We start from the raw sequence: 23,664 nt of genomic DNA on the forward strand, positions 1-23,664 counted from the left end.
GCTGCGATGCCCGTCCCCGTTGTGTTTTTAGGGCCCAGGAGCGCTGAGGGCCCTGGGAGCAAGGGAGAGCTCAGAGCACCCAGGAAGGCAGAGCCGCTCCACATCCGTGTCAGAAATTAGCATTCGGCCCATTTTCTTGGTGCCTCAGCACAAGGGTCTGGAGGCGAAGAGATTATTTAAAGCTGAAAATTTTGTAACGGAGCCGTGACCCAGCAGCGAGCACGGGGGCTGGAGGGGGCTAAGCTGGAAGGGGAAGCCACACACGGCCCCAGCTCTACAACCCCAGTCAGGCTTCTCTGTCTGTCTGTCTGTCCCCGCCTTTCTAGGGAAAGTCCCTTCTTCCGAGCGGCTCAGCTCCCTCCTTACTGGGGTGGAGGATCCCCAGCCCGGTTCTGTGTCAGACCGTGCCAGATGGTCAGGTTGTGTATCCATGTTGGAGCAGCCATTATTGCTGAGGGGACCGGCTCTCCCTCATGGTGTGAGGGAGGTTTTGCATCGCTCTCCCACCGCTTTCCGCCAGCTCTGCCAGATGCTGTGAGGCACTGAGGGGATGTCAGTGCTCAGGTGGCCTCGGGGCTGTGTCACCTCTGTGCCCCACCTCTGTCACGCCAGGCTGACGCTGAGGCACAGCCGAGGCTCCATCGGGAGCTGCAGGGACGCAGCCCAGCCCCGCTCCGCCGCCCACAGGCACACGCTGCCTGCATCTCCTACAGAGCATTCCCTCCGCAGCAGCGTGCACGGCTTTTGTCGTCACAGCACACATTTCAGCCTGTCATGCTGCCCCAGTGTCCCTGAGGATGAACGCTGGGAGGAGGGAGGGGGTTTGGCTGGGTTGTTTGCGGAGAGAGCTGTGGCAGAGTCAGGTGCTCGGCTCCTCTGAGCAATGCCAGGCTGTGCCTGTGAAAGGACCTGGTGCGGGCACAGCCTGGCCTTGCTTCCCCTTGTGTAGTCTCTGCTGAGAGCTTTCTGCCTTTCCCTTTTCTCCTGCCCTGGATCCTGCTCAGGGAGGGCAGCAGAGAGTGGAGAGGTGACCCTGCTACACAGCACAACATAACCAGGGCAGCCACAGCTCTGTGCTCCTCTGCAGCCCAATTCAGCATTCTCCAGCCTGGTTCCCAAATCCCATCCTTCATCCTATCCTCTCCCCATATGCCAGAACCTCAAACCCTACCCAGATCTCTCAGGTGTGATTGTACCAAGGCCCCTTCACCAGGAGATACTTACAGCAGGAAAAGGCAGGTTAGGAAAAAGAGGGATCCCAACCCTACAGAGCAGAGGGAAGAATGGATATTCTTTCTATCTATCTATCTATCTATCTATCTATCTATCTATCTATCTATCTATCTATCTATCTATCTATCTGTCTGTCTGTCTGTCTGTCTATCTATCTATCTATCTATCTATCTATCTATCTATCTATCTATCATGGATATACTGGTTGTGTATGAGCACCCACCTGGCTCCCAGGCTGAAGTCATGGCAAGAATGAGAGAGACAGATCCAGAGGGATTGGGGATTCCTCTTCACTCCCTGCACCCTGCTCTCTGCAGCACTGCCTGTCGTGCCCAGCTGTGTGTGGAGCTGCCAGAACACTCACTGAAGGCCAGCAAGAGCCTGGGATTTGCATCCAGGCTTTTCATGGAAAGGGACTCACAAAGGCCTGCAGATTTCTGCAGCTTGCTCTGAACCCAGGGATGCTGCAAGGTTAGAGGGCTGTCTTGTGTTTGACGGTGTTATCACCCCTAAAATTCACCCTAAACCCCCCCACACTGGTCAAACTTTCTGTTGACATATCCTGCAGAGGCTGCCAGGGTTCTGCCATCTCTTTGGAAGGCACAGATGCATCAGCTGGGAAGCCTATGGCAAGTCAAGCTGTTCTCAATTTTAACAGCTGCAGGCAGAGAAGGCAATGTTTAAAACAAGAAAGCTTTATGGCAACAGCAGCAATCCTCACCTTGGATGAATCACACCTAAGCAAGTCAAGTTTTCAGGCACCTTTGCATGCCTAGCTTGCTTTTTCTCATCAGCTGCTGCAGCACAAGCTGCTCTAGGCTTTTGTTACAGCTCAAGGGACCCAGTGCCTCGGGTAGAAAATGTCTGTTTAGAAGGAAAGATAAATCCAGTCTCTTTGGAGTCCATGAATGGACATACTAAAACCACCCTGACTGCAGTAAAGAACAACAGACACGAAAATGCTGCTGGTAAATGAAAAACAGAACAGCTGTCAATCAGCACCTGGGGTTTGCAGAGCCAGACAGTGAATTATATACCAGAGTAACAGGATTAAGGGGAAGAGAAAAGGAATCTTAGCACCAAAACAGAGAAAAAGGGAAATGAGAGGTCACCTGTGCAGAGGGAGAAGAAACATGTTGCATCTGTCATGGAGTCTACACAAGAATGCTTGGAAGAACACAACAGAGTTCAGATGCACAATTCCCAGGGGGTGAGGGAACAGATTCTGCCCAAACCTGAGATGCTCCTTCAAAAAAAGAACCGTTAGAAGAAAACCACGTTGTGTACCCAACAAATTTCTCTTTTGCAGAGATGTGTGCTAGTGAAAAACACCCAAAATATTTTCCTTACACACATCTAGACTTGCCTGGAATATGAATTTGGATTCAATTTCTTATGGAATATGAATATTTGTATTTAGATGGGGCAGCTTAAGAAGAAAGGTGAAGAGGTCCAGTCTCAAGGGCTCAAACAAAGGGTGCAGGAGCAGCCAGGTACATTTTGCCTTAGGAGTGCCTGCTTAGTCCTTCCAGCTCCTAAATGCAGTGAGGGATGGAGAAAATAGAAAATACAAGCTGGAGCTCTGAATTTCCACATCACCTAGGAGACACCATTTAAGGCAGAAAATCCTCACCACAGCCCAGGAAAAAAAAAAAAAAAAAAAAAAAAAAAAAGAAAAAAAAAGAGGGAGGGAAATAAAAAAGGTCCTTTAAAACAATCTGTCTTTCCTTACCTATTTGTTCCCCAGGCAGAAAAGCCAAAGGAGTAGGTAAGACAGTCCTGGCAGGAAATATCCAAGCAATAAGACAGTATCTCAGGGAGATAAAAGTTATTCCTCTAATGTGATTGCTTCTTGTCTAGTGTAAAAGATTCTGCAGCCAGACTGCCAGCCTAAGAGAAAAATATCCTGTGTAAAAGGATTTAACTTGCCATCAGCTTTTATCCTCTCTTGTCCACCAAGACCTTGCTGTTTAGCTTTCACTGAATATCTGTATTACCAACCAGACAGGGAGTTTTAACATTTTAACTTTGCAAGAACCCAAAAATTAACTCAGTTTTGAGGTTTGAGGATTTTTTTGACCTGAGTTGTCACAGTGGGTGAACTGAAAGTGACCATCACAGATTCCAGATATCTTTGTGCAGATATTAAAAGCAGCTGTTCTGTGAGGATTGATTTCAAAAACAAAACAAAACCCAAATAAACAAATAAAAACACACCACCTTGTGGAAGAAGTTTGGGTTGTGTGCAGTTTATTCCAATGCTTGAAAGGAAGTTGGTCAGGAAAGAATGGCACAGGGCTGTCCTTTCCCAAATAATGAGAGGCAACTCCTCAGCTCTACAATCCTGCAACACTCAATTAAGCTGATTGAGTTCAGTTTGGACCTGGTTTTAATCAGCAAAGATATTGAGCTCTGCTGATTTAATCTGGCTTCTCCCCCTGCTCCCCAAACACTCCTGGAGCACAGAGATGGTAATTTCTGTCACATGCTGTCATTTGGGTATTCCTTAAAAATAAAAGGAGTGAGCATTCCTAGAATCTTGGGGTCATCCCTACATCCTCTGCTTCTCACTCATCTCTTTCTTTTTGGTAAATTCTCTTTCTTCCCATTACTCCCCATTACACTGTATTAAGATATTTATATTATATTATATTATATTATATTTTAAATATATTAAAATATATTATTATATATTCTATTAAAAATATTCCACAGGAATAAGCTCACAACATTAACAACCTGGCTTCAGGACACAACCTTGTTGCCCTCATGTTCTCATAACCTGAGAGAAATAAATGTGGCACCTGAATAAAGCAGAGAGGATTAGAGGAGAATGTGGCAATCACCACATCATCTCCACCCCTGCTCCCAGCACTACACCACTGAGCCCTTCACATATTTTTTTCAGAAGTTTTATGAGGATTTCTTTTCTCCTGCTATGACAAACCCAGCCTCTAGAAAAGCACATTTTCCACTCAGGACTCCACCCCACATCTTCCACACATCCCCAGGCTATTCCAGCTCCAGCAGCTCCAAAGAGCAAAGCCCTTTGTACCTCCTACTTCAGCAAGGTGCTGGAAGTGTCAGATATATTTAAGAGCATGAAGCATTCAGATACTATGGAAACCAGGGCAAGAGAAAAACCAAAAATAGATGGAAGACGCAAGCTGTTGTAAGGTCTGGAAAAGCCTTGCTGAGGGAGGCTGTGCTTGCTGCAGCTGATTGCAGAGTGGGATCCATTTAGAGCTTGAGCATAAAATATCCTCTCTCCACTCTTTCTGTAGTTTGTAATTTTTCTCTGCCACAGGGAAAGGGATATTCTTTAACTTCCACTCTATTTAACAGGCCTCCTAATTAGCAGCTCCTTTGAATGATTCATATTCTAGTGTGCCCTTGCCATGACCTGGAGTAGACTGCTGCCTGAGTGCTGCTGTAGAGCAGGAGTGTTTGGGAACACACCATGAGGAAAAACCACCACAGAGCACTCTCCTAAAAGGGAAATCCAACAGCAACCTGCAGAGAAGGGTGTCTTGTTAATTAGCCAATCCCAGAATCACTGGGTTGGAAGAGACCTCCAAGATCAAATCCAACCCAGCCCCAACCTCTCAGCTGAACCCTGGCACCCAGTGCCACATCCAGGCTTTGTTAAACACACCCAGGGATGGGGACTGCACCACCTCCCCGGGCAGCCATTGCAGAACTTTATCACCTTTCTGTAAAAAAACCTTTTCCTAATATCCAACCTGTATTTATTTCCCAATATCCAACCTGTATTTCCCTTGGCACAGCTCGAGGCTGTGTGCTCTGGTTGTGTCAGTTCCTGCAGACAGAGCCCAGCCCCAGCTGAGCACAGGCACCTTTCAGGAGCTGCAGAGAGTGATGGAGGCACCCCTGAGTCTCCTTTTCTCCAGGCTGAGCACCCCCAGCTCCCTCAGCCATTCCTCAAATGTATTTTGAGGATTTCTGATTTGCAATCAGGTGAAATGTATGGATTAAATGACCAATCAGATCCAGCTGTATTGATCAGTGTATAAAAGAAGTGGTTCCAAGTAAAGACAACACATTTTAGGCCACTCAGCTTTCTGATGATTGTGTCATTTCTTATTAAACAGTGACCAAAGGCTGCCTGTGTCACTGTGGGGACACCACACAGCCCCACATGCTGCTGGTTCTGGGTTTCCCAAGGAGAATCCCTCAGGGTTCTGATGCTGAACTCAGCACCAGCGTGAGTGCACATCCAGCTCTCCCCTTCTGCCACTCCACACCTCTGACAAACTCAGGGAACAGATCTCTTGCAATGCTTATTATAATTGGAATAAATAGTTCAGTGTTCAAACAGGCATTGGGTAAAGACAGAGGCACAACAATCTCCATGAGCACACAGTGCTGCCTGCTGAGGTAACCAGTTTTTCACAGTACCAAAGCTGTTTTGCATAGAATCTTTAATTGCTTCACATGAGCACAAACCTTCGGAATAAACAGGAATTTGCTCACCTCAAGGTGCTGGAATCATGCTTGGAGTGTGTATATGTTTTCTGTCATACTATTTTGACTAGACAGGATGAAGCTTTTAAATACATAGATTTTCTCCCGTTTTGTAGAGGTGTCTATTCCTCCAAATAATGCAAGGAGATTCCATTTTTGTGAGCAAATAGTTCTCTGACAAATCTATCCATCAATCCTATTCACTTGGTTTATTTTCCAAGGGAAAAAGAGACAAACAAATAAAAAAAAAAACCCCAAAGTTAAAATACTTAAATATTATTACATTTACAGTCCTAAAATATGTAAATCAACTGCATTGAATTTTCTATTAGCTTTTAAATATTCACCTCAATATACATTTGTTCTTCAGGGCACACAAGAGATAAATAATTGAGTTAACATTGCTAGATAAATCAAATCATTTTCCTGAGCTGCAAATATTCCAGAATATAACCTTGGAGTTGCTATGCAGTAACTACAAATAGAAACTAAACAGATTAAAGTGAGCAAGCAGGAGTCTACACTCAAAAATTCTGCCCAATTTTCTGAGACATTCAGGAGCAGCCCCAGCATTTCAGATTGGTGAGTCAAGACCAAATAAAATGTAAAACCCAGCTTAAACATGGGGTTTAAGGAGCAGCCTGGGATTTGAGCTTGGGCCATGAACAATGTAAGAGCATGAGATTTAAAACAAACAAAACACCCTCAAAACCAAGCCCCACAGCAATTTTGGGTATAGCTGTGGTTTTGAATGTCTGAATAGATTGTGGTGACTTCCAGCCACAGACAGTGAGACCTAATTCCATTCTGGCTTCAGGATTTTCTCTGCACTGAGTAGAGGAGTTCATATTGCACAGCATTACTTCTCTCCCAACAACAAACCAACCCCTCTCATGTGGGAGATGAACTACAATAATCCAAATTACTCCCAAACAATTCCCAATAGTGCCCATGCAGGTGGAAGTGGACAAAAGGAATTAACAGCTTCAGTTAAAACCTGCTGGAAAACCTTTTTTTTTTTTTTGTGAGCAGGAGCAGGACAACAGATGAAGTCAGATAAATAGCAAAGAAAATGGATTTCTGGCTAGGAGTAGCAACTGCCAGCCACTTGTGTGTGGATGTGGATAAAATCCTTTCCATGCTCTGCCTTACAGGCCAGGCAAACTCCTCAACAAAAAAGGATATGTAAAAATAAGGGCAACAAGAATCAGCTACACAGAGCTCTTCTGCAATGTTGTGGAGAACTTTTATTTTATCACAACACCTGTTGGATTTCTGCCTTTGTGTTGGTGACTGAATTGATCAGTTATGCTGCAGTGCAGATCAGCTCCAGGGGCTCCTTGCAAGCTTCTCTCTTGACTTACCAAGGAAACAAAAATGTGGGAACTAAATTTAATTCCAGGATGGGCACACTGCTCCAGCCATGAGGAAATTGGGATTTAAATTCAATCCCAGGATGGGCACTCTGCTCCAGCCATGAGGAAATTGGGATTTAAATTCAGTCCCAGGATGGGCACTCTGCTTCAGCTATAAGGAAGTTGGGATTTGACTATCTCAGATTTGAGCATTTATGTTTCAGTGCACATGTACTTTGATCAAAAGCAAAAACTCTTTGATCTGTTGTAAAAACTACTTTTTATGGCAGCCAGGGAGGGAGATAAAAAAGGATTGCAGGACAAACTAACATTGTGTGGGAGAGAGCAATGAACCATCCCAACTGCCCCTCAGGTTTATGAACTCTCCTCATTATTTTTTTTTAGGTTGTTTCCACTGGCTTCTGGCACTGCATCAGGAGTGTTAACAGTTCACTGCTGACACCACACAGAGCTAAAAGTGTTTTCTTTGTGCTAAACACACTGGGTGGAAGTTTTTCACTGTGAACTTTGAGTTTCTCACCTGGAAGACTGAAGGCTGGCAGCTTCCACAGCAAGGAACAAGCTCCAGGTCTGTTCTGTTCACTCTTGCCCATTACTGCCAAATTTTACACACATCAACTCAAGCTGCAGCAGCATTGCTGATATTAATTTTCTATTTTTCTCAGCAAAGTAATCATTGAGACTAGTGAAATAATCTGCTAGACTGGAGGGAACAGCACCTCCTTCAGTGTAACACACCAGAAATTGATGCTGCAGCTGGAGGACTCAAACTACTCTCAAATATTCAGAGCCTACAGAGTTCTTCACTGCACCATGTGTGTTCTAAACCCACCCAGCCCAGGGCCTGCAGCTCCCCAGGGCACAGCAGCTGCAGTCTCTATGGGCAGAGCATAAAAACCAGTGGAAAACAATCAAGGCTTGCCTTGCAGCCACTCCAGCAACTTCTGAAGTCATTATAAATTCATTTGGCAGAGGAGTGCCACGAGCACCTCAGGCATGCAGAGAGACACATTTCAGATGAGCACTCAGAAGAGGAGGAAAAGGCAGGGAGACACATTTCAAATGAGCACTCAGAAGATGAGGAAAAGGCAGATTTCCCTGGGTGGCTGATGGTTCTGGAGTGCTTGGCACCATGCTGGCACCATGGTGAGCCACTGACACCAGCAGCCTTTCCTGGAAAACACAAGATCCTTTAAAGAACAAATTGCTACATATTTAAAGTAGCAGAAAGGACAAATCATGGGATAAGAATACTCCAAGAAGGAGATTAAAATAAACAAAGGAGGATGGAAATCATGGCTTTGGTGCCCATCCAAAGGACAATGACTGGCCACAACAATCCCTTTTCTAACGAGCAGACAGGAATTCAAAGCTGGAATTTTCCTTGCATTCCAAAGAAAATTCAAAATTCAATTCAATTCAAAACTCAATTCAAAAATAGCTTTTCAGCCTAAGATATGCTGCTTTAATTACAAGTAGTAGCTTAAATTTATAAAAAATTGTCACTGTGGCATGTGAAGAGACTTCAGGTACACAGAAGAGGTTACAGAAAAGGACTCAAAACTTGCTGGGTGGCAGGACAGTGCTCAGGGTTATCTTCTAGATCTACAACTAGCTTAGGGCTTGTAATATTTCAATAAAATTTCCATGTCTGAGCTGCTCTTCTCTTGTTATCAACAAAACCAGCTTGTGTAAGTACATGGAGCAGCACAGAACATGATCCTGCAGCAGCTGGAGAAGGGAACACCCCTCAAAAATCAAGCAAGAGTTTAGCACAGAGTGGTGACAGCTGTGAACTGTTCAAGGAGCAAAAACCTCCAGAGAAATCATATACACAGCAAAATGCATCCTGCAAGAGAGACAGGACAGAACCTGTTCCTGGCAGAACCCTGATGCCAGAAACCCATCCTAAATCTTTCCTCATCCTGTAATAACACTCAACACCCCCTAAAAGGGGCAGAGTTTGAATAAAATGCAAGAAGGTGCTTGCTGCAGACACTGCTTGCTCAGCACAACTCCCTGAAGCCAGGCAGTGAACTCAAGGAAGAGGTGCCATAAGGAAACATGCTAATTGCATTCTCTTTAATTTGCATGTGCACTTTTTGGTTTTTTTTTCTTTTTAAAAACTGCTCCGAGTCCTTGTTTGCTGGGCAGAGATGCTGTAGTTTCAGTTTCCAGGTTGGCTGTGTGACAGTGTCCATGAAGGTGCTGGGCTTTGGGTGACACTCAAGAGAAGCTGCTCAAAAATCAAAACTGCAGGAATTGCTGAAGTCTCTCAGCCTCTCCCTCACCAAAATCCAAAGGAAAAACCAGACATGGTGCAAGTCAGGGGAAGAAGGTGAAGAAAAGCACTTCAGAGGTGCACAGGAGTTAAAATTTCATTTTCTTTATGCCTTCCTCCCCTCTGTACAGTAGCAAAGAGGAGACAAAGGGAAAGGAGCAGCAGGGCTCAGTGGAAGGCAGAAGGTTCCCAATGGGCTCACCGATGGCTCAGTGCTGCTGGGTGGGGGACTTGGTGCTTCACTGCTGCTTGGTTTTAAGGGATAATCTCTGTATCAACTTGTAAAGGAGACCAAAGTGCTGCAAACAGAAGGGGAAAAAAGTAACCATGACAGTTCTGAACACACAGCTTGGCAGAAGGCTTAAAACAACAGCAGTAAATGCAGTGCCTTGTTTGCATCAACCACTCATCCTGGACATGGAGTGGGACTTGATGGATGAGGAATTATGACAAGGAAGCCAAGTTATACAGAAAATGATGGCTCACAGAAGTGTTTGTGCAGGTCTGTACCACCTCATTGTGAAGATGTGTTAAAGATTTTTGAGATTTTTATTTTTAATGCAATTCTGTTCCTTCTGAAGGTGAGGAGATTTCAACACATGCAGGTTCCTGGTCTCTATAGAAACACTGCTGCCAGCAGATCCAGGAAGGTAAAAATGAACCAGGCAAACAGAGATTCCAGAAAGTCACAATTCTTTAACTGGATCCTCTCTTTCCCCAGTGACTTAGAAATTTACTTAATTCCTCTTTTGATTTTGCTGGGGTTGATTGTATTTTGATTTGATATTTGACAGATGGAACAAGACCCAGGCTTCAAATAATTTCAAATTCAAATAACAGAACTAATAAAGATTGCTAATAGAAATCAAAATATGTTTTAAATGCTTGTGGTTTCCCTAAACAAATAATAGACACACAAAGTGATCAAAATTGAGAGTGACCTAAAAAGCTTTCCTTTCATGAACCCAGGCAGGAACAAAGCCTTGCTCACACTGTCTTGGTTAACACTGACACAAAAATTACATTTAATTTGGCTGTATTATTTCTGGTTTCATTGAAAAAAGAAAGCAGAACTCTGAAGATGCATTTCTAAGCTGTATCCCAAGTTCAGATATTTCCTAATAGTACAAGCTACAAATCTTTAAATTACCAAGGTAAAATTTGTTGTAAATTTTCAGTTTGGAGCCAAAATAGGTTAACAAGTGAGTTATGCATGTCCTTGAGTACAAGAAACAGCTCTAAAAACCAGGTTTGCATTAGAATGCCAAGAGATTGCCTACAGCACAGGTAAGTGGCATTATTATTCCAGCTTTAGTGCTGGCACTGTGTGAATTTCTGGATCTAACTTGTTTTAGAAGGAAAATAATCCATCAGTGTCTCTTACCTGCACTGCAACATAAGCAACACCAAGGTAGGCTGCAATACAGACAGCCAGGAGCAGGTCAAAGATTGCTGGCTTGACCCTGGAATAAGGAAAAGGGAACATGAAATTGCTGCAGCAGTTCCTGCCAGGGGGTGAGACAACAGCACAGCCTGCCCAAAGGAATTCCATACCTGTATGCATTCATCACCTGCTTCAGCTGGTCATAGAAAACAAACTCAGGGTCCCTGTGCAAAGGAGAAATTTTTCAGATTTTGCTGCATTTCTTGACCCTGCAGTCAGGACAGCTCAGAGCTGTTCCCAAGTTTACCCAACCAGGCAAGCATGACCACCCCCCACACTGGTTTTGAGCTGGTTTTAGTTATCAGGACTTTGTTTTCCTGCTCTCAGAAGCCCCAGGACACAATTCAGAACTCATGCTGGTGTTCAGATGTCTCCAAAGAGGCTGAACATGAAAGATTCCTCCCTCTGTTCACCAAAACAGCTTCAGCCTGAGCAGGTTCCACAGGATGGAAGCTGCCTTTTTGTAACTAACCAAAAATTAACCTTCTCCAGCTCTCAGAGTGGGAATAGTGGAACCAAAACAGTTTAAAACCAAGCTTTTCAGACAGAGGGAGCTGCTGTGCCTTGTTCCTGTGCTGTGAGGAATCACAAGCAGCTTTCTCTGGGAGAACACCAAGCATGAACCAAAACTGACAGGAGAGCAGAAAAGACCAAAGCTGCATGTCAAGAAACCAGGAAAGCTGCAGCTCAGAGACAAAATTCTGTCCAGGGGGAAGCCAGTTTGCATGTCCTGGCTGGTTTTTCATGGCTTTTCTCACCGTTTGTCTGCCTTCACATGGTGCTGCTTGACATCCTTCAGGTAACGTCCCATGTAATATTCTAAGGTGTTGAGGAAGGTGCTGTCCTTATCAATCAGCTGGGCAGCCCTGGGCTGGCTGCTCAGCCAGTCCATCACTGATTCCAGCTGCTCCTGCTGGATTTCCTGCAAAAAAATACCACCAGAGAAAGGGAGTCAATCACACATCAGAGCTTTCTCCCAGAATCTAGGTTATAAAAATAATGCACTGTGCTTACCATCTGATCTGTGAAGATCTGCATATCTGCAGGTGCTCCCTGCAAGGGAAAATGGAAAAAAGAAATAACCCAGGTTGTTGTTGAGCTTGCCTGGGCAGGACAAGTCTGGCCAGCACTGCCACAGTGAGCACCTCTTACCTTTTCTGTTAGATTGTAGATGACCCTTGTCAAAGCCTCAGCAATGATCTGAGTATTCCTGGTCAGTGCTTTAGTGTCTATTCGTGCCCTAAAGCAGAAGAGGGAATCATGAACCTGCCAATGGCATCAGCTTCTTCCACAAACACCCACTTTTCACTGAGCCTGAACCCAGAGCCCAACTCCACCATTTTCCAGCTATACCCTGCCCACCAGAACAGCACAAACAGTTATGAGGCCAGGTTTTTGGGCTGGATTTTGGCTGGATTTGGAGCCCCTCACCTCCTGTCCATGATGCTGTTGCGCAGGCTGTCCCTGTGGCTCTCCAGGTGGGAGATGGTGAACGCGGGCAGGCGCCGGATGGCGAAGCGCTCGTGCTCCCACGCCAGCATGTCCTCTGCCAGGTTGATCTTCTTGTGCACCATGGAGAACTTCACCTCTGGGAACTGGTTGGCAACAACCTGAGGACAAAGGGAAACCATTCAGGGTGTGGTGAAATCACATTCAGGGGTGCTGCCCACTGCAGAGTCCCACCCTGCACTGTCCTGCCTGCCTACACTCGCTTCTGTGTGCTCCAGAACATAAGGTGCAGTTATTGATATTATTAAAGATGGATTTTCAGGGCAAAAAGAGCTGTTTTAATGTCTGTACAGACAGTGGCATGAGGATTTGTCTGCATTTCAAGTGATGCTAAATAATACATGAATTATTGCAGAGTCCCACCCTGCACTGCCCCGTCTGCCTACATTCACTTCTGCGTGCTCCACAACATAAGGTGCAGTTATTGATATTATTAAAGCTGGATTTTTAGGTCCAAAAGAGCTGTTTTAATGTCTGCACAGGGTAAAATCTGCAGATCTAGTCTGCTTCACTTGGGACTGTGGCATGAGGATTTGTCTGCACTTCAAGTGATGCTAAATAATACATGAATTATTGCAGAGTCCCACCCTGCTTTGCCCTGCCTGCCTACACCCACTCCTGTGTGCTCCACAACATCAGGTGCAGTTATTGATATTATTAAAGCTGGTTTATTATTATTATTATTATTATTTTCATGTCAAAAAGAGCTGTTTTAATGTCTGTACAGGGTAGCATTTGTAGATCTGCTTCACTTGGGACTGTGGCATGAGGATCTGTCTACACCTCAAATTGTGTAATCCCAAATAACACATGAACTATTGCAGAGTCCCACCCTGCTTTGCCCTGCCTGCCTACACCCACTCCTGTGTGCTCCACAACATAAGGTGCAGTTAGTGATATTATTAAAGCTGGTTTGTTATCATTATTATTATTATTATTATTATTATTTTCAGCTCAAAAAGAGCTGTTTTAATATCTGTACAGGGTAGCATTTGTAGATCTGCTTCACTTGGGACTGTGGCATGAGGATCTGTCTGCACCTCAAATCAAGTGATGCTAAACAATACATGAATTATTTAATAGCACACTTTTCTTCATATCTTCCTTCCTCTGATGGAGAGCTGTATAGTAAGTCCCAAATTCCCAGGAATTTTTCCTTACCATCTCCAGTTCTCTCAGAAATGCATGCTGCAAGGTGCCCTCCTTGGGAGGCTTTGAGACATGAAGATGAAGGCTATTGCCTCTGCCCAGGGTGTCAAGGCAGAGCACAAATGCTACATTGTCCTGCAGCAGGCTGGAATCTGGAACAGAAAAATCCAAATTTTTATTGCTACATCTTGTGCTGGGATTTCCACCTCCCTAAAAAAGCAAGGATTCTCACAGGAGAGCTGATTAATTATAAACTTTCAACACAACCAGCCCCTTACTCACCAGTGTGGTCCAAATTATCCTCCAGCCACCTCTTAGTTCCTTGATAATTAAACTTGCCACCTCCAGATGCAAAGAACAGCAAGTTATACCTGCCCATCAAAGAAGAAAAAGGTTAGCATGCTGCACTCCAAGAATTCCTGCACTCAGGAACTGGAATTGCACTCAGGAATTCCTGCACTTGGAGGTGTGGTGAAATCACAACCACAAAGGAAACTGGCCATCCCCACTTCCCACATATTCAGGAGAAATTAAAATTGGGGAGCTCCCAGTACTTGAGGATGGAATCTGCTCCCCACATCATCCCCTCCACGTGTCAGCTACATAGATGAAACCCCAAACAGAGCAGTTTCTCACCCAGCATGGGTCCTCCTGTAGGTGTAGAGCCGAGAGAACAGCCTGGCCAGTTCCAGCAGCACTGAGATCCCACTGCCATTGGAGTCAGCCCCGTGGGACAGCCACTGCAGGGTGAGGTGGGACAGACACAAGGTGACAAAGCTGCACTGGCTCTCAGCCATCAGAAGAGCTGCAGGACAGCACTGGGCTCCACTTGTAACTGCCCCACAGCCTTAAGGCCAAGGAAAGACACAGAAACTGCCCCACAGCCTTAAGGCAGAGGGGAAAAGGACAGAAACAGAGAGTTCCAGGAAAAAAATACTCACTGGAGCCACTCCAAAGGAATCATAGTGGGCAACTATCACAACAGTGGGCAGGTCTTCTCCACCCAGCCCTGTCAGCCTTCCCTGCAGAGGAAAGAGAGAATGGTCAGTCCCCATCACCTCCTGTGTGTCTGTACAAGGACAGACTGACTGCTACATTCCTGCTGAGTCTGCTGCGGCCTCAGCTGTGAGGACTTCAGATACCTGGCTGAGACTCCCCTGATAAAATCCCAATAAAAGAAGTCACCTCATCCATCCACAACTCACCTCCACACTGGGGATGAGCCAGTCATTGATAGCTTTGCTTTGAGCCCCACTGGTCACCATCTGGAAGCCATTGGCAGTTGCTGTGTGCAGCAGAACTGAAACAAAAACACCAAAAAAACCCCACAATGTACACCTGGGGATGTTTCATCCCTTCCTTTCCCCTGCTAACTGAGCTTTGGAGAGACCAGCTTTAAACCACTGAAGGCCTCTCAGTTGTCACTGGTGTTTATGCAATGACACAGAATCTTGGTGCTTTTTCATTCTGTACTAAAATCCCAGGTTTTTGGCTGGTCAAAAACTTTTCCCCAGTAGTGCTAAAATTAGTCATAAGCAGCAGATAAATAAAGACAGTCATATTATTTACATGGAAGTATCAAACTGACTTGTGGTCAGACAAAAAGTTTCAGCTTCTACCAACACACCATCATAACTTAACATTTATGTTGATTTAACCTAGTTTTGATTTCTACCTTACTTGAAACAGGGTGAAACTGAGAACTTCCTGCAACTGCATATCCAAATATAGTCAAGTATTGCTTTCTTATACTGTGCTTTTCTTCCACTGAATCTCTAAACACTTTGACAAAGACAGAATAAACACAAAGGTGACAGAACACTGGTTCATGGTGCAGACTCCTCCCAGGGGTGGGAACAGCCCTGTCTTCCTCAAAACTTGTTTCTCCTTGCTAGAACTCACCTTCTGCAGCTGAGGCAGAACCCTGTGATGCAGAAGCAGCTCGTGTTTGTTCATAGATAGACAGCAGCTCCTCATCCTCCACTGCAAAGTAGACTGGCACAATGGTTTCCATAGCAAGCATTTCGGGCTCTATCTCCATGAATTGCTGAAGATTTAAGGGAGACACAAACTTAACATCTGCTAAACACAAGAGGTGTCCCTATGATATTTTATGAAAGATATTTTTGTTAAGATTTTTTTCTCCTGAGAAGCCTCAGAAATGAAATGTAAACAATGATTATCTGCTGCTGTGGAGGGCAACAGGTGCATCTTTGATTGGTCTCATGTGGTTGTTTTTAATTAATGGCCAATCACAGTCCAGCTGTCTCAGACTCTCTGGTCAGTCACAAGATTTTATTATTATTTCATTATTTTCTATTCCTTGCTAGGCTTCTGATGAAATCCTGTCTTCTATTCTTTTAGTATAGTTTTAATATAATAAAATAATAAAATAATAAATCAAGCCTTCTGAAACGTGGAGTCAAGGTTCTCATCTCTTCCCTCATCCTGGGACCCCTGTGAACACCACCACAATTGGTGACCCTGAGCGAGGAACATTGCTTTTCCCTTTTCCTGCTGTCTCAGACTCCCTGGTCAGTCACAAGATTTTATTATCATTCATTTCTATTCCTTTCATGCCTTCTGACGAAATCCTTTCTTCTATTCTTTTAGTATAGTTCCAATATATAATTTTCTTTTAATATACTATATATCATAAAATAATAGATCAGCCTTCTGAAACATGGAGTCAACATTCTCATCTCTTCCCTCATCCTGGGACCCCTGCAAACACCACCACAGAGAGGTGTCAAGAAAAAAATCAACAACCAAAGCAGAGAGAGAAGTTTTAAAATTAGAATACGATCTTCCAACCCTGCAGCAACCAAGCTTCCCTTCAACACACCTCCCATGGGGAAGGGAAAGAAAACTTTTTTGCTTACCCTCACCACATCCTGGGGGACAGAGGAGATGGATTTTGGCAGGATGATGACCACAGCCCCAGCTGACTGGCGCAGAGCCTTCTGGTACTGCTCGTAGGAGAAGTCCACCAGCCTCATCATGACGCAGCGGCGGCTCAGCACGTCCGCCTCCACGGTGCGCGCCTCCGTGTTGAGCACGGCGCTCCTGGTGCCTGCCAGCAGGGAAAGCAGGAGGGCAGATAAGGAACTGCACCCCAACCCCCTTGATCCAGCCTGCCTCCTGCTCAGAACACTCCCGGGGGCAGCCTGATGGGCTGCAGAGAGGCCAGAAGCTGCAGAAAGATGAGTTCGCCTCCTTGTCCTTGTCAGAGATGGGGCAGAGGTCTGTGGGTTTTCCTGTGCAGCCACATCCTGCCAGACCCCTTGTTCCACACCCCACAGCCTCACCTTCCAGTCTAAATCCTACCAGACCTCTTGCTCCATGTCCCACAGCTGCAACTTTCAGTCTCAATCCTACCAAACCCTCCTTGTTCCACACCCCACAGCTTCACCTTCCAGCCTAAGTCCTGCCAGACCCCCTTTGTTGCACACCACAGCCTCACCTTTCAGTCTAAATCCTTCCAGATCCCTTGTTCCACACCCCACACCTTCACCTTCCAGTTCTATACTCTGACAGAACCCTTGTTCCACACCCTACAACTTCACCTTCCAACCTAAATGCTGCCAGACCCCTTGTTCCACACCCCACAGCTTCACTTTCCAGCCTAAATCCTGCCAGACCTCTTGCTCCATGTCCCACAGCTTCACCTTCCAGTCTAAATCCTACCAAACCCTCCTTGTTCCACACCCCAGAGCTGCAACTTCCAGCCTAAATCCTGCCAGACCCCTTGTTCCACACCCCACAGCTTCACTTTCCAGTTTAAATCCTGCCAGATCCCCCTTCTTCCATACCCCACAACTTTACCTTCTAGTCTAAATCCTGCCAGACTCCCCTTGTTCCACACCCCACAGCCTCACCTTCCAGTCTAAATCCTACCAGACCTCTTGCTCCATGTCCTACAGCTGCAACTCTCAGTCTAAATCCTGCCAGACTCCCCTTGTTCCACACCCCAGAGCTTCACCTTCCAGCCTAAATCCTCAACACAACACTCAGCTTACCTGTCTGCTCACCTGCACCTGATAATCAACACACCTGGACACAGCCTGGCCTCTCCAGAGCCTCCCCCAGCTGGAGGATTGAGCTGCAGAAGCCCCTGATGAAAGGACACCAGCCTGGCCCATGTCATCCTAAGGACATCACACATGTCACCCTGAGGACACCAGCCTGGCCCCTGTCACCTTGAGGACACCAGAGTGCCCCAGGTAACCCCAAGGAAGGTTCTGGAAGAGCAGGCTGCTCCTCAGGGCTCGCCCTCTCCTGCTCTCAGTGGCAGCAGATCAAATCCCCCACTGGAAATGCAATCCCCTGGGAGCACAGCAGGCTTGCCAGAAGCTGCTGCATTCCCCAAGGGAGGGCCAGAAGGACATCTTGTGAAATTAGAGAGGGTCAAACCCACCCTATAATTTATAATTCAGTTTATTCTTCTATAATTCTGGCACCTCCACTGGCGAGCTCATTGTTCTGGGACAGACAGCAGCATTGCTAAGAACTACATTTAAACCTGGTTTAGCTTAACTCTAACATTAGTTTGGTCACAGAAACACCTAAACAAGAAAAATCTGCATTTCCCCTGCACATTATCAGTGAGGGCCACACACCCAGAAACAGGCCAGGCACAACGTGAATTTTCCCCACAGAGCTCTGACACTAAACAAACAAATATTAACAGCACCACCACTCCAACCAGAGAAAAACAATTCAAAATGAGGATAATCCCTCCACCATTCCCACAGGAATGATGTGCACCTGAAGTTCTGATCTCTCTGACATCTAAACAGAGCAGACACAACAGTATTCTCCTGACAGGTTCATTTTCTGTAGTTTCTCTACAGAGAGCTGTGTGTAAATGTAAATCACTCATTTCCAAACCAAAGAATTCTCATTCTATCAGTATCAAAGGAAGTCCAAGCTTGTTCTTAAATTGCTCCATGAGTGATGCTGACAAAAAAACTCTTCCCTCTGCAAGAGGAGGCTGAGCAGCAACCTGTTACTTGGTATTTTTGGAAACAAAAATACAATAATCTGGAACAACAAATGAGCTCAGTTGGTCAGAGCATGGTGCTAGTAACACCAAGGTTATGGGTTTGATCCCTCTGTGGGTAACTCCCTTTGAGAGCTGGATTTCTCGTGGGTCCCTTCCAATTCAGACTGCTCTGAAATGCAGCTTTTATCCTGAAAGACATCTCAGAACACACAGGGAACAGGAACAGCAGCAGGAAGGAACAAAGGAAACAGCCCACCAAGCTAAAAGGCTCCAGGAAAAGAAACAGCAGAAAAAGTAAATTGGAAGCATCTTAAAAAAATAACACCTGGCTTTTCAAGAGGTCACAAAATTGTGAGCACTTGGGTAGAGGGGACATTCAGGCAAGCAAAGTGAAAGGCAGCTGAATCAGATCCCTGCTAAGGCTGTCAGCAAACAGCTCCCAGGACCTGAGCAAAGAGAGTCCTACCCCCATGCAGGGCCTGCCCTGGAGCTCCTGAGGCTGTCAGAGCCCTCAAGGTGTGGACACCTTCTGAGAAACTGTGATGGAAGAACCCAGAATTAATTTCATTTATTTAGAAGCCAGCAGAAGCATGAAGTGTTTAAGAAGTACACAGGCACAGCTGCAATTCATATCTCGTATATTTGAACTTATTAAGGTCTGAAAGAATGAGAGGTGGTGTCTCATGGACAGCACACATTAAAAGTGAGGCTGTTAATTGTTAAATCTACAGGAAGAGTAATTCACAAACAGAACACATGCCCTGGCCTGGAATAAAATCTTTACAGAAGATCCAGAAACAACCTTTGCTTCTGGGTTTGTGGGCACACAGGGGAGGAGGCTGAGGGCTGCAGCACCTCAAGGACTCCAGAACAGGGCGTGTCTCCGACCCAGAGAAAGGTGTTGCACAACCAGCAGGCTGCAAGTGAGAGAACAGAGGAAGTAAAGGTCAGCTGTAACACAGGGCGGGGACTGGCTCTGAAATGGAGCCACTGGAGCAACACAGAGCTGAGGATGAGGAGGATGAAGAGCAAAGAGGAACCAACCTGTCAATAAAAGACTCAAAGGCAAAAGGAGAAAGCTGAGCTCACACCCGAGTTTACCACAATGCAGGAGCCCAGAACACAGAGCCCACAGACCGGGGCTCCTTGGCTACCTCTGGGTCACCTCCGTGGAGCTCCAGCCCCTCTCCCGCTCGTACCGAGCCCGGGCAGTGAGACCCGGCCAGCGGGGCCCTCTGGGCACGGAGACCCGGCCGGACCCGGGGCCCTCCTGCGGCCTCTCCGCGCCTGGGCCCGGCCGCTGTCGCCTCCCAAACCCCCCGAGCCCTCCTCTAGGCCGGGCCGCCCTACCCTGGGTTCTCCCCGGGCTCGCGGTTCCCTTCCCACGGCCCCACCAGCCCTGAGGGAGCCGCTGCCCGGCAGCACCGGGCCCGGCCGGGCCGAGCCGTTCCTCACCGTAGGGCTGCCCGCCCAGCTCATACTGCTGCATGCGGTAGACCGTGAACTCGTGCGCGGCCTCGGCGGCAGGCGGCGGCCCCAGCAGCAGGAGCACGGCGGGCACGAAGAGCAGGACGCTGATCGGGAGGCATGAGGCCTTGAGCACCGACTCCAGCACCTCGCCCGCCTCCTCCAGCATCGCCGCGGCCCCGGCCCGCACTGCGGCCTGCTCGGCACGCACGGCGCGCCCCGCGCCGCACACCGGGACCCGTAGTTCGTTCGCCGCCGCGAGGGGCGCTGGGAGTTGTAGTCGCGGTAGCTCCGTGCGGGCCGCGGTGCCGCCACGGCTTGGCCTGCAGGGGGCGCCTCATCCGGCCTGGAGCTCCCGAGCGCCCCCCAGCGGATGGGATGAGATAATGGGATGAAATGGGATCCATGGGATGGGATCAATGGGATGGGACGGGATCAATAGGATGGGATGGAATCCATGGGATGGATGGGATAATGGGATGAAATGGGGTCCATGGGATGGGATGTGATCCATGGGATGGGATGGAATGGGATCCATTAGATGGGATCCATGGGATGGGATTAATGGGATGGGGCAGGATCTATAGGATGGGATGGGATCGATGGGATGGGATGGGATAGGATCGATGGGATGGGATCGATGGGATGGGACAGGATCAATAGGATGGGATGGAATCCATGGGATGGGTGGGATGGGATAATGGGATGAAATGGGGTCCATGGGATGGGATGTGATCCATGGGATGGGATGGAATGGGATCCATTAGATGGGATCCATGGGATGGGATTAATGGGATGGGGCAGGATCTATAGGATGGGATGGGATCCATGGGATGGGATGGGATAGGATCGATGGGATGGGATCGATGGGATGGGACAGGATCAATAGGATGGGATGGAATCCATGGGATGGGTGGGATGGGATGGGATAATGGGATGAAATGGGATCCATGGGATGGGATATGATCCATGGAATGGGATGGAATGGGATCCATTAGATGGGATCCATGGGATGGGATTAATGGGATGGGGCAGGATCTATAGGATGGGATGGGATCCATGGGATGGGATGGGATAGGATCCATGGGATGGGATGGGATCCATGGGATGGGATGAACAGAATGGAGTGGGATGGGATGAATGGGACAGGACAGGATACAATGGGGTGAACAGGACCTGTTGCCTCCTGAGCAGGGCAATTCCCTGTCCCAAGAACAGGAGGGCAGCTCCAGCTGTGCCCAGACTACAAAAACATCCCCAGGCAGTACCTGGCCTCCAGAGGAAAAAAATCAAAGCAAATCACCCCAAGGCTTTCTGATCACCCTGATTTATTAATGCAAAACAAATGAGCTGCACTCTCAGCTCCTGCAGAGGGGCTGGGCCAGCGCTGTGAGTCCCCAGTGCTTCTGTGTCCTTCTGGCACCGTGAGAGGAGGCATTTGGGTGCTGCTCTGGTTATTCCCCACATGGGAGAACAGAAGAGCAGGGATCTGAGGCACAAACTGGCTGTGTCTTCAGGCCCAGGATGGCACCAGGCTCCCCAGTCCCTCCTTGTGTCCATGCCAGTGCCAGCCCTGTCACTGCAGCTCCGTCACAGCATTTGTCCTGGCTCAGTGCCCAGTCTGCACCGTGGGGAGAGTCTGGGCTGTGGCTGCAGCTCTCTGCCATCCTCAGGCTGGGCAGGACATCAAGCTTGCATTCCTTCCCAGCAGCTATGCCCATCACAGAAGATCCAAAAGGATTCCAAAGTCTTGGAAGGGCCACCTGGTTGGGAAAATCCACCCTATGGGGCAAAACACCCTCAGGTGGGCAGCTACAGCACCTCTGCACACCCAAAGCTCACACAGAGAACCTGAGCACTGCAGCTGTCCCAGCATAGCATCCATCCCAAAACGTCCCTGTGTCTTTCACTCAATTCAAGGAGCAATTCCTGTCCCTGTGCTGCATCAGTCTGATGGTGCAGTTCACAACTGCTCAGCCTTGCTACAGCCCTGCCAGGCCAGGAGCAGCCCCACGAGCTCCTGGGGGCTGTCTGGCACCTCTTTTCCCCTCACAGGCTGGGCAGATTGCTCATCATGCTGGAGTTGCTGGACAGAGGCGCCCTGGGCCGAGCCCTCTGGGCCGTGGGGCCTCGGAAGCTGTCCCGGCAGCGCAGGGAGCTCTCCGTGGAGGAACCAGAGTTGATGTCCGAGATGGCCACGCAGCTGCCAGGCCTGCAGAGCCCAGCCCTGACACAGCAGCAGCACAGCAGGCTGCCCACGGCCCGGCGAACCTCCACGCTGCGCAGCGAGTAAATGACGGGGTTGACCCCCGAGTTGAGCAGCGCCAGAGCCAGGGTCCAGTCCAGGCTGCGCAGGTGGTTGCAGGCCCCGGTGTCACAGAACACATCCAAGAGCAGCAGCACAAAGAGAGGGCTCCAGCACACGATGAAAGCCCCCAGGATCATCAGCACCGTCTTCAGCAAGCGCAGCGAGCGCCGGCGGCCATTCCGCGAGCAGCTTTGCCTGGAGCTGGCCTGCACCAGCAGGAAGATGGAGATGTAGAGCCCGATGATCCCCAGGAGGATCACGCTGAACATCACCACGGAGAACAGGATATAATTCTTGGAGTAGAGCGGCAGGAGCACGGAGCAGGCCTGGAAATCACAAAGGCAGTTCCACCCCAGCATGGGCAGCAGGCCGATGGCGAGGGCCAGCAGCCAGCAGGCCGCGATGAGGCCGCGCAGCCGCAGCGTCTTGCTGGCCTCGCTCTCCGCGATGGGCCTCACCATGGCGCCGTAGCGCTCCACCGCCGTCACCAGCAGGCTGAAGGTGGAGGCCGCCAAGGCCACGAAGAGGATGCCCTCCCTGAGGAACCAGAGCTGAGGGGACAGCTGGAAGGTCTTGCTGCCCGACAGGCAGAGGTTGCAGAGGTAGGCGATGCCTGCCAGGAGGTCGCTAAGGGTGATGCTGGCGATGCAGGAGTAGACCCAGCGGCGGCCCCGCAGGCAGCGCAGCACGGCCAGCAGCACCAGCAGGTTCTCCACGATGATGAGGCAGCTGATGACGGCGAAGGCCGTGCGCAGAGGCCCCATGCCCTCGTCGGCGGAGTGGCGCTTGCTGAGCTTGCCTGAGAAGTTGTAGTGCTGCAGGATGATGTTGATGTTCCCGGCGGCAGCCAGCTGCAGGCAGGAGGCTTTGGGGGCGAGCAGGTGAGCAGAGTCCAGGGGAAGGAGGAGGGAGCGATTCACCAGCCAGCCCAGCATTGGAGCAGCCATCTTCTGAGCCTGGGTCGGCACTCAGCGGGTGCTCGATGCAGGAAGGGTCAGGTGAGGCTTGGGGCAGAGCAGATCCTCTGTTTGAGGGCTGCAGCCAGCCCTGCTCAGCAGAGGGGAGAGTCAGAGCCCTGTCTGCCAGCACTGCAGCACTGAAAGAGCAAGGGGAGAGGAGGGTGAGGTGTTTTGTAAGTCCACCCATGAGCATGGGCTTCCTGTTGTTTAATAAAATTTCCTGTTGTGACTGCCACTATTGACATCTCTTCTAACAACTGTCATCATTTCTTGGTAAGGGTCTGGTTATTCTGAGCTTTGCTGTGGTTGTGAAGGTGTGACATGGGTGAAGAAACGTGCCAGGGTTGGAGCAGGCTGTGTCAAACAGGGACAACGCCTTGATGGGTGGGGTCTGGGAGCCTGAACAGATCCCAGTGCTGGTAAGAGCACCCAGACAGCTCGAGACACA

At 48.2% G+C, this 23,664-nt stretch overlaps 2 protein-coding genes across 6 annotated transcripts; both read right to left on the bottom strand.

Moving 5' to 3' along the window:
• Positions 1 to 5,523: 5,523 nt before the first annotated feature.
• On the bottom strand, positions 5,524 to 20,140 carry NCLN (nicalin). 5 transcript variants are annotated; one of them, XM_059489581.1, is made up of 16 exons: positions 19,938 to 20,140; positions 16,360 to 16,550; positions 15,380 to 15,524; positions 14,683 to 14,777; positions 14,419 to 14,499; positions 14,114 to 14,217; positions 13,760 to 13,848; positions 13,490 to 13,629; positions 12,251 to 12,429; positions 11,972 to 12,059; positions 11,834 to 11,872; positions 11,578 to 11,741; positions 10,930 to 10,983; positions 10,760 to 10,838; positions 9,578 to 9,674; positions 5,524 to 5,914 (listed from the first exon to the last, which is right to left on the bottom strand). In XM_059489581.1, exons 1-15 carry the CDS (start codon positions 20,116 to 20,118, stop codon positions 9,615 to 9,617), a joined length of 1,689 nt encoding a protein of 562 aa, XP_059345564.1. In that variant the 5' UTR covers positions 20,119 to 20,140; the 3' UTR covers positions 5,524 to 5,914; positions 9,578 to 9,614. The 5 variants fall into 5 exon arrangements, with proteins under 5 accessions (XP_059345564.1, XP_059345563.1, XP_059345562.1 ...); XM_059489580.1 differs by having other exon boundaries at positions 5,524 to 5,921; XM_059489579.1 differs by having other exon boundaries at positions 5,524 to 8,267.
• A 1,858-nt stretch (positions 20,141 to 21,998) lies between these two features.
• Positions 21,999 to 23,204, bottom strand: S1PR4 (sphingosine-1-phosphate receptor 4). Its single transcript, XM_059489962.1, has one exon. The coding sequence runs from the start codon at positions 23,202 to 23,204 to the stop codon at positions 21,999 to 22,001; it is 1,206 nt and encodes a 401-aa protein (XP_059345945.1).
• Between the last annotated feature and the right edge of the window lie 460 nt (positions 23,205 to 23,664).

The sequence above is a fragment of the Ammospiza nelsoni genome, chromosome 27 (genome assembly GCF_027579445.1).
Source record: "Ammospiza nelsoni isolate bAmmNel1 chromosome 27, bAmmNel1.pri, whole genome shotgun sequence".
Classification (NCBI taxonomy): domain Eukaryota; kingdom Metazoa; phylum Chordata; class Aves; order Passeriformes; family Passerellidae; genus Ammospiza; species Ammospiza nelsoni.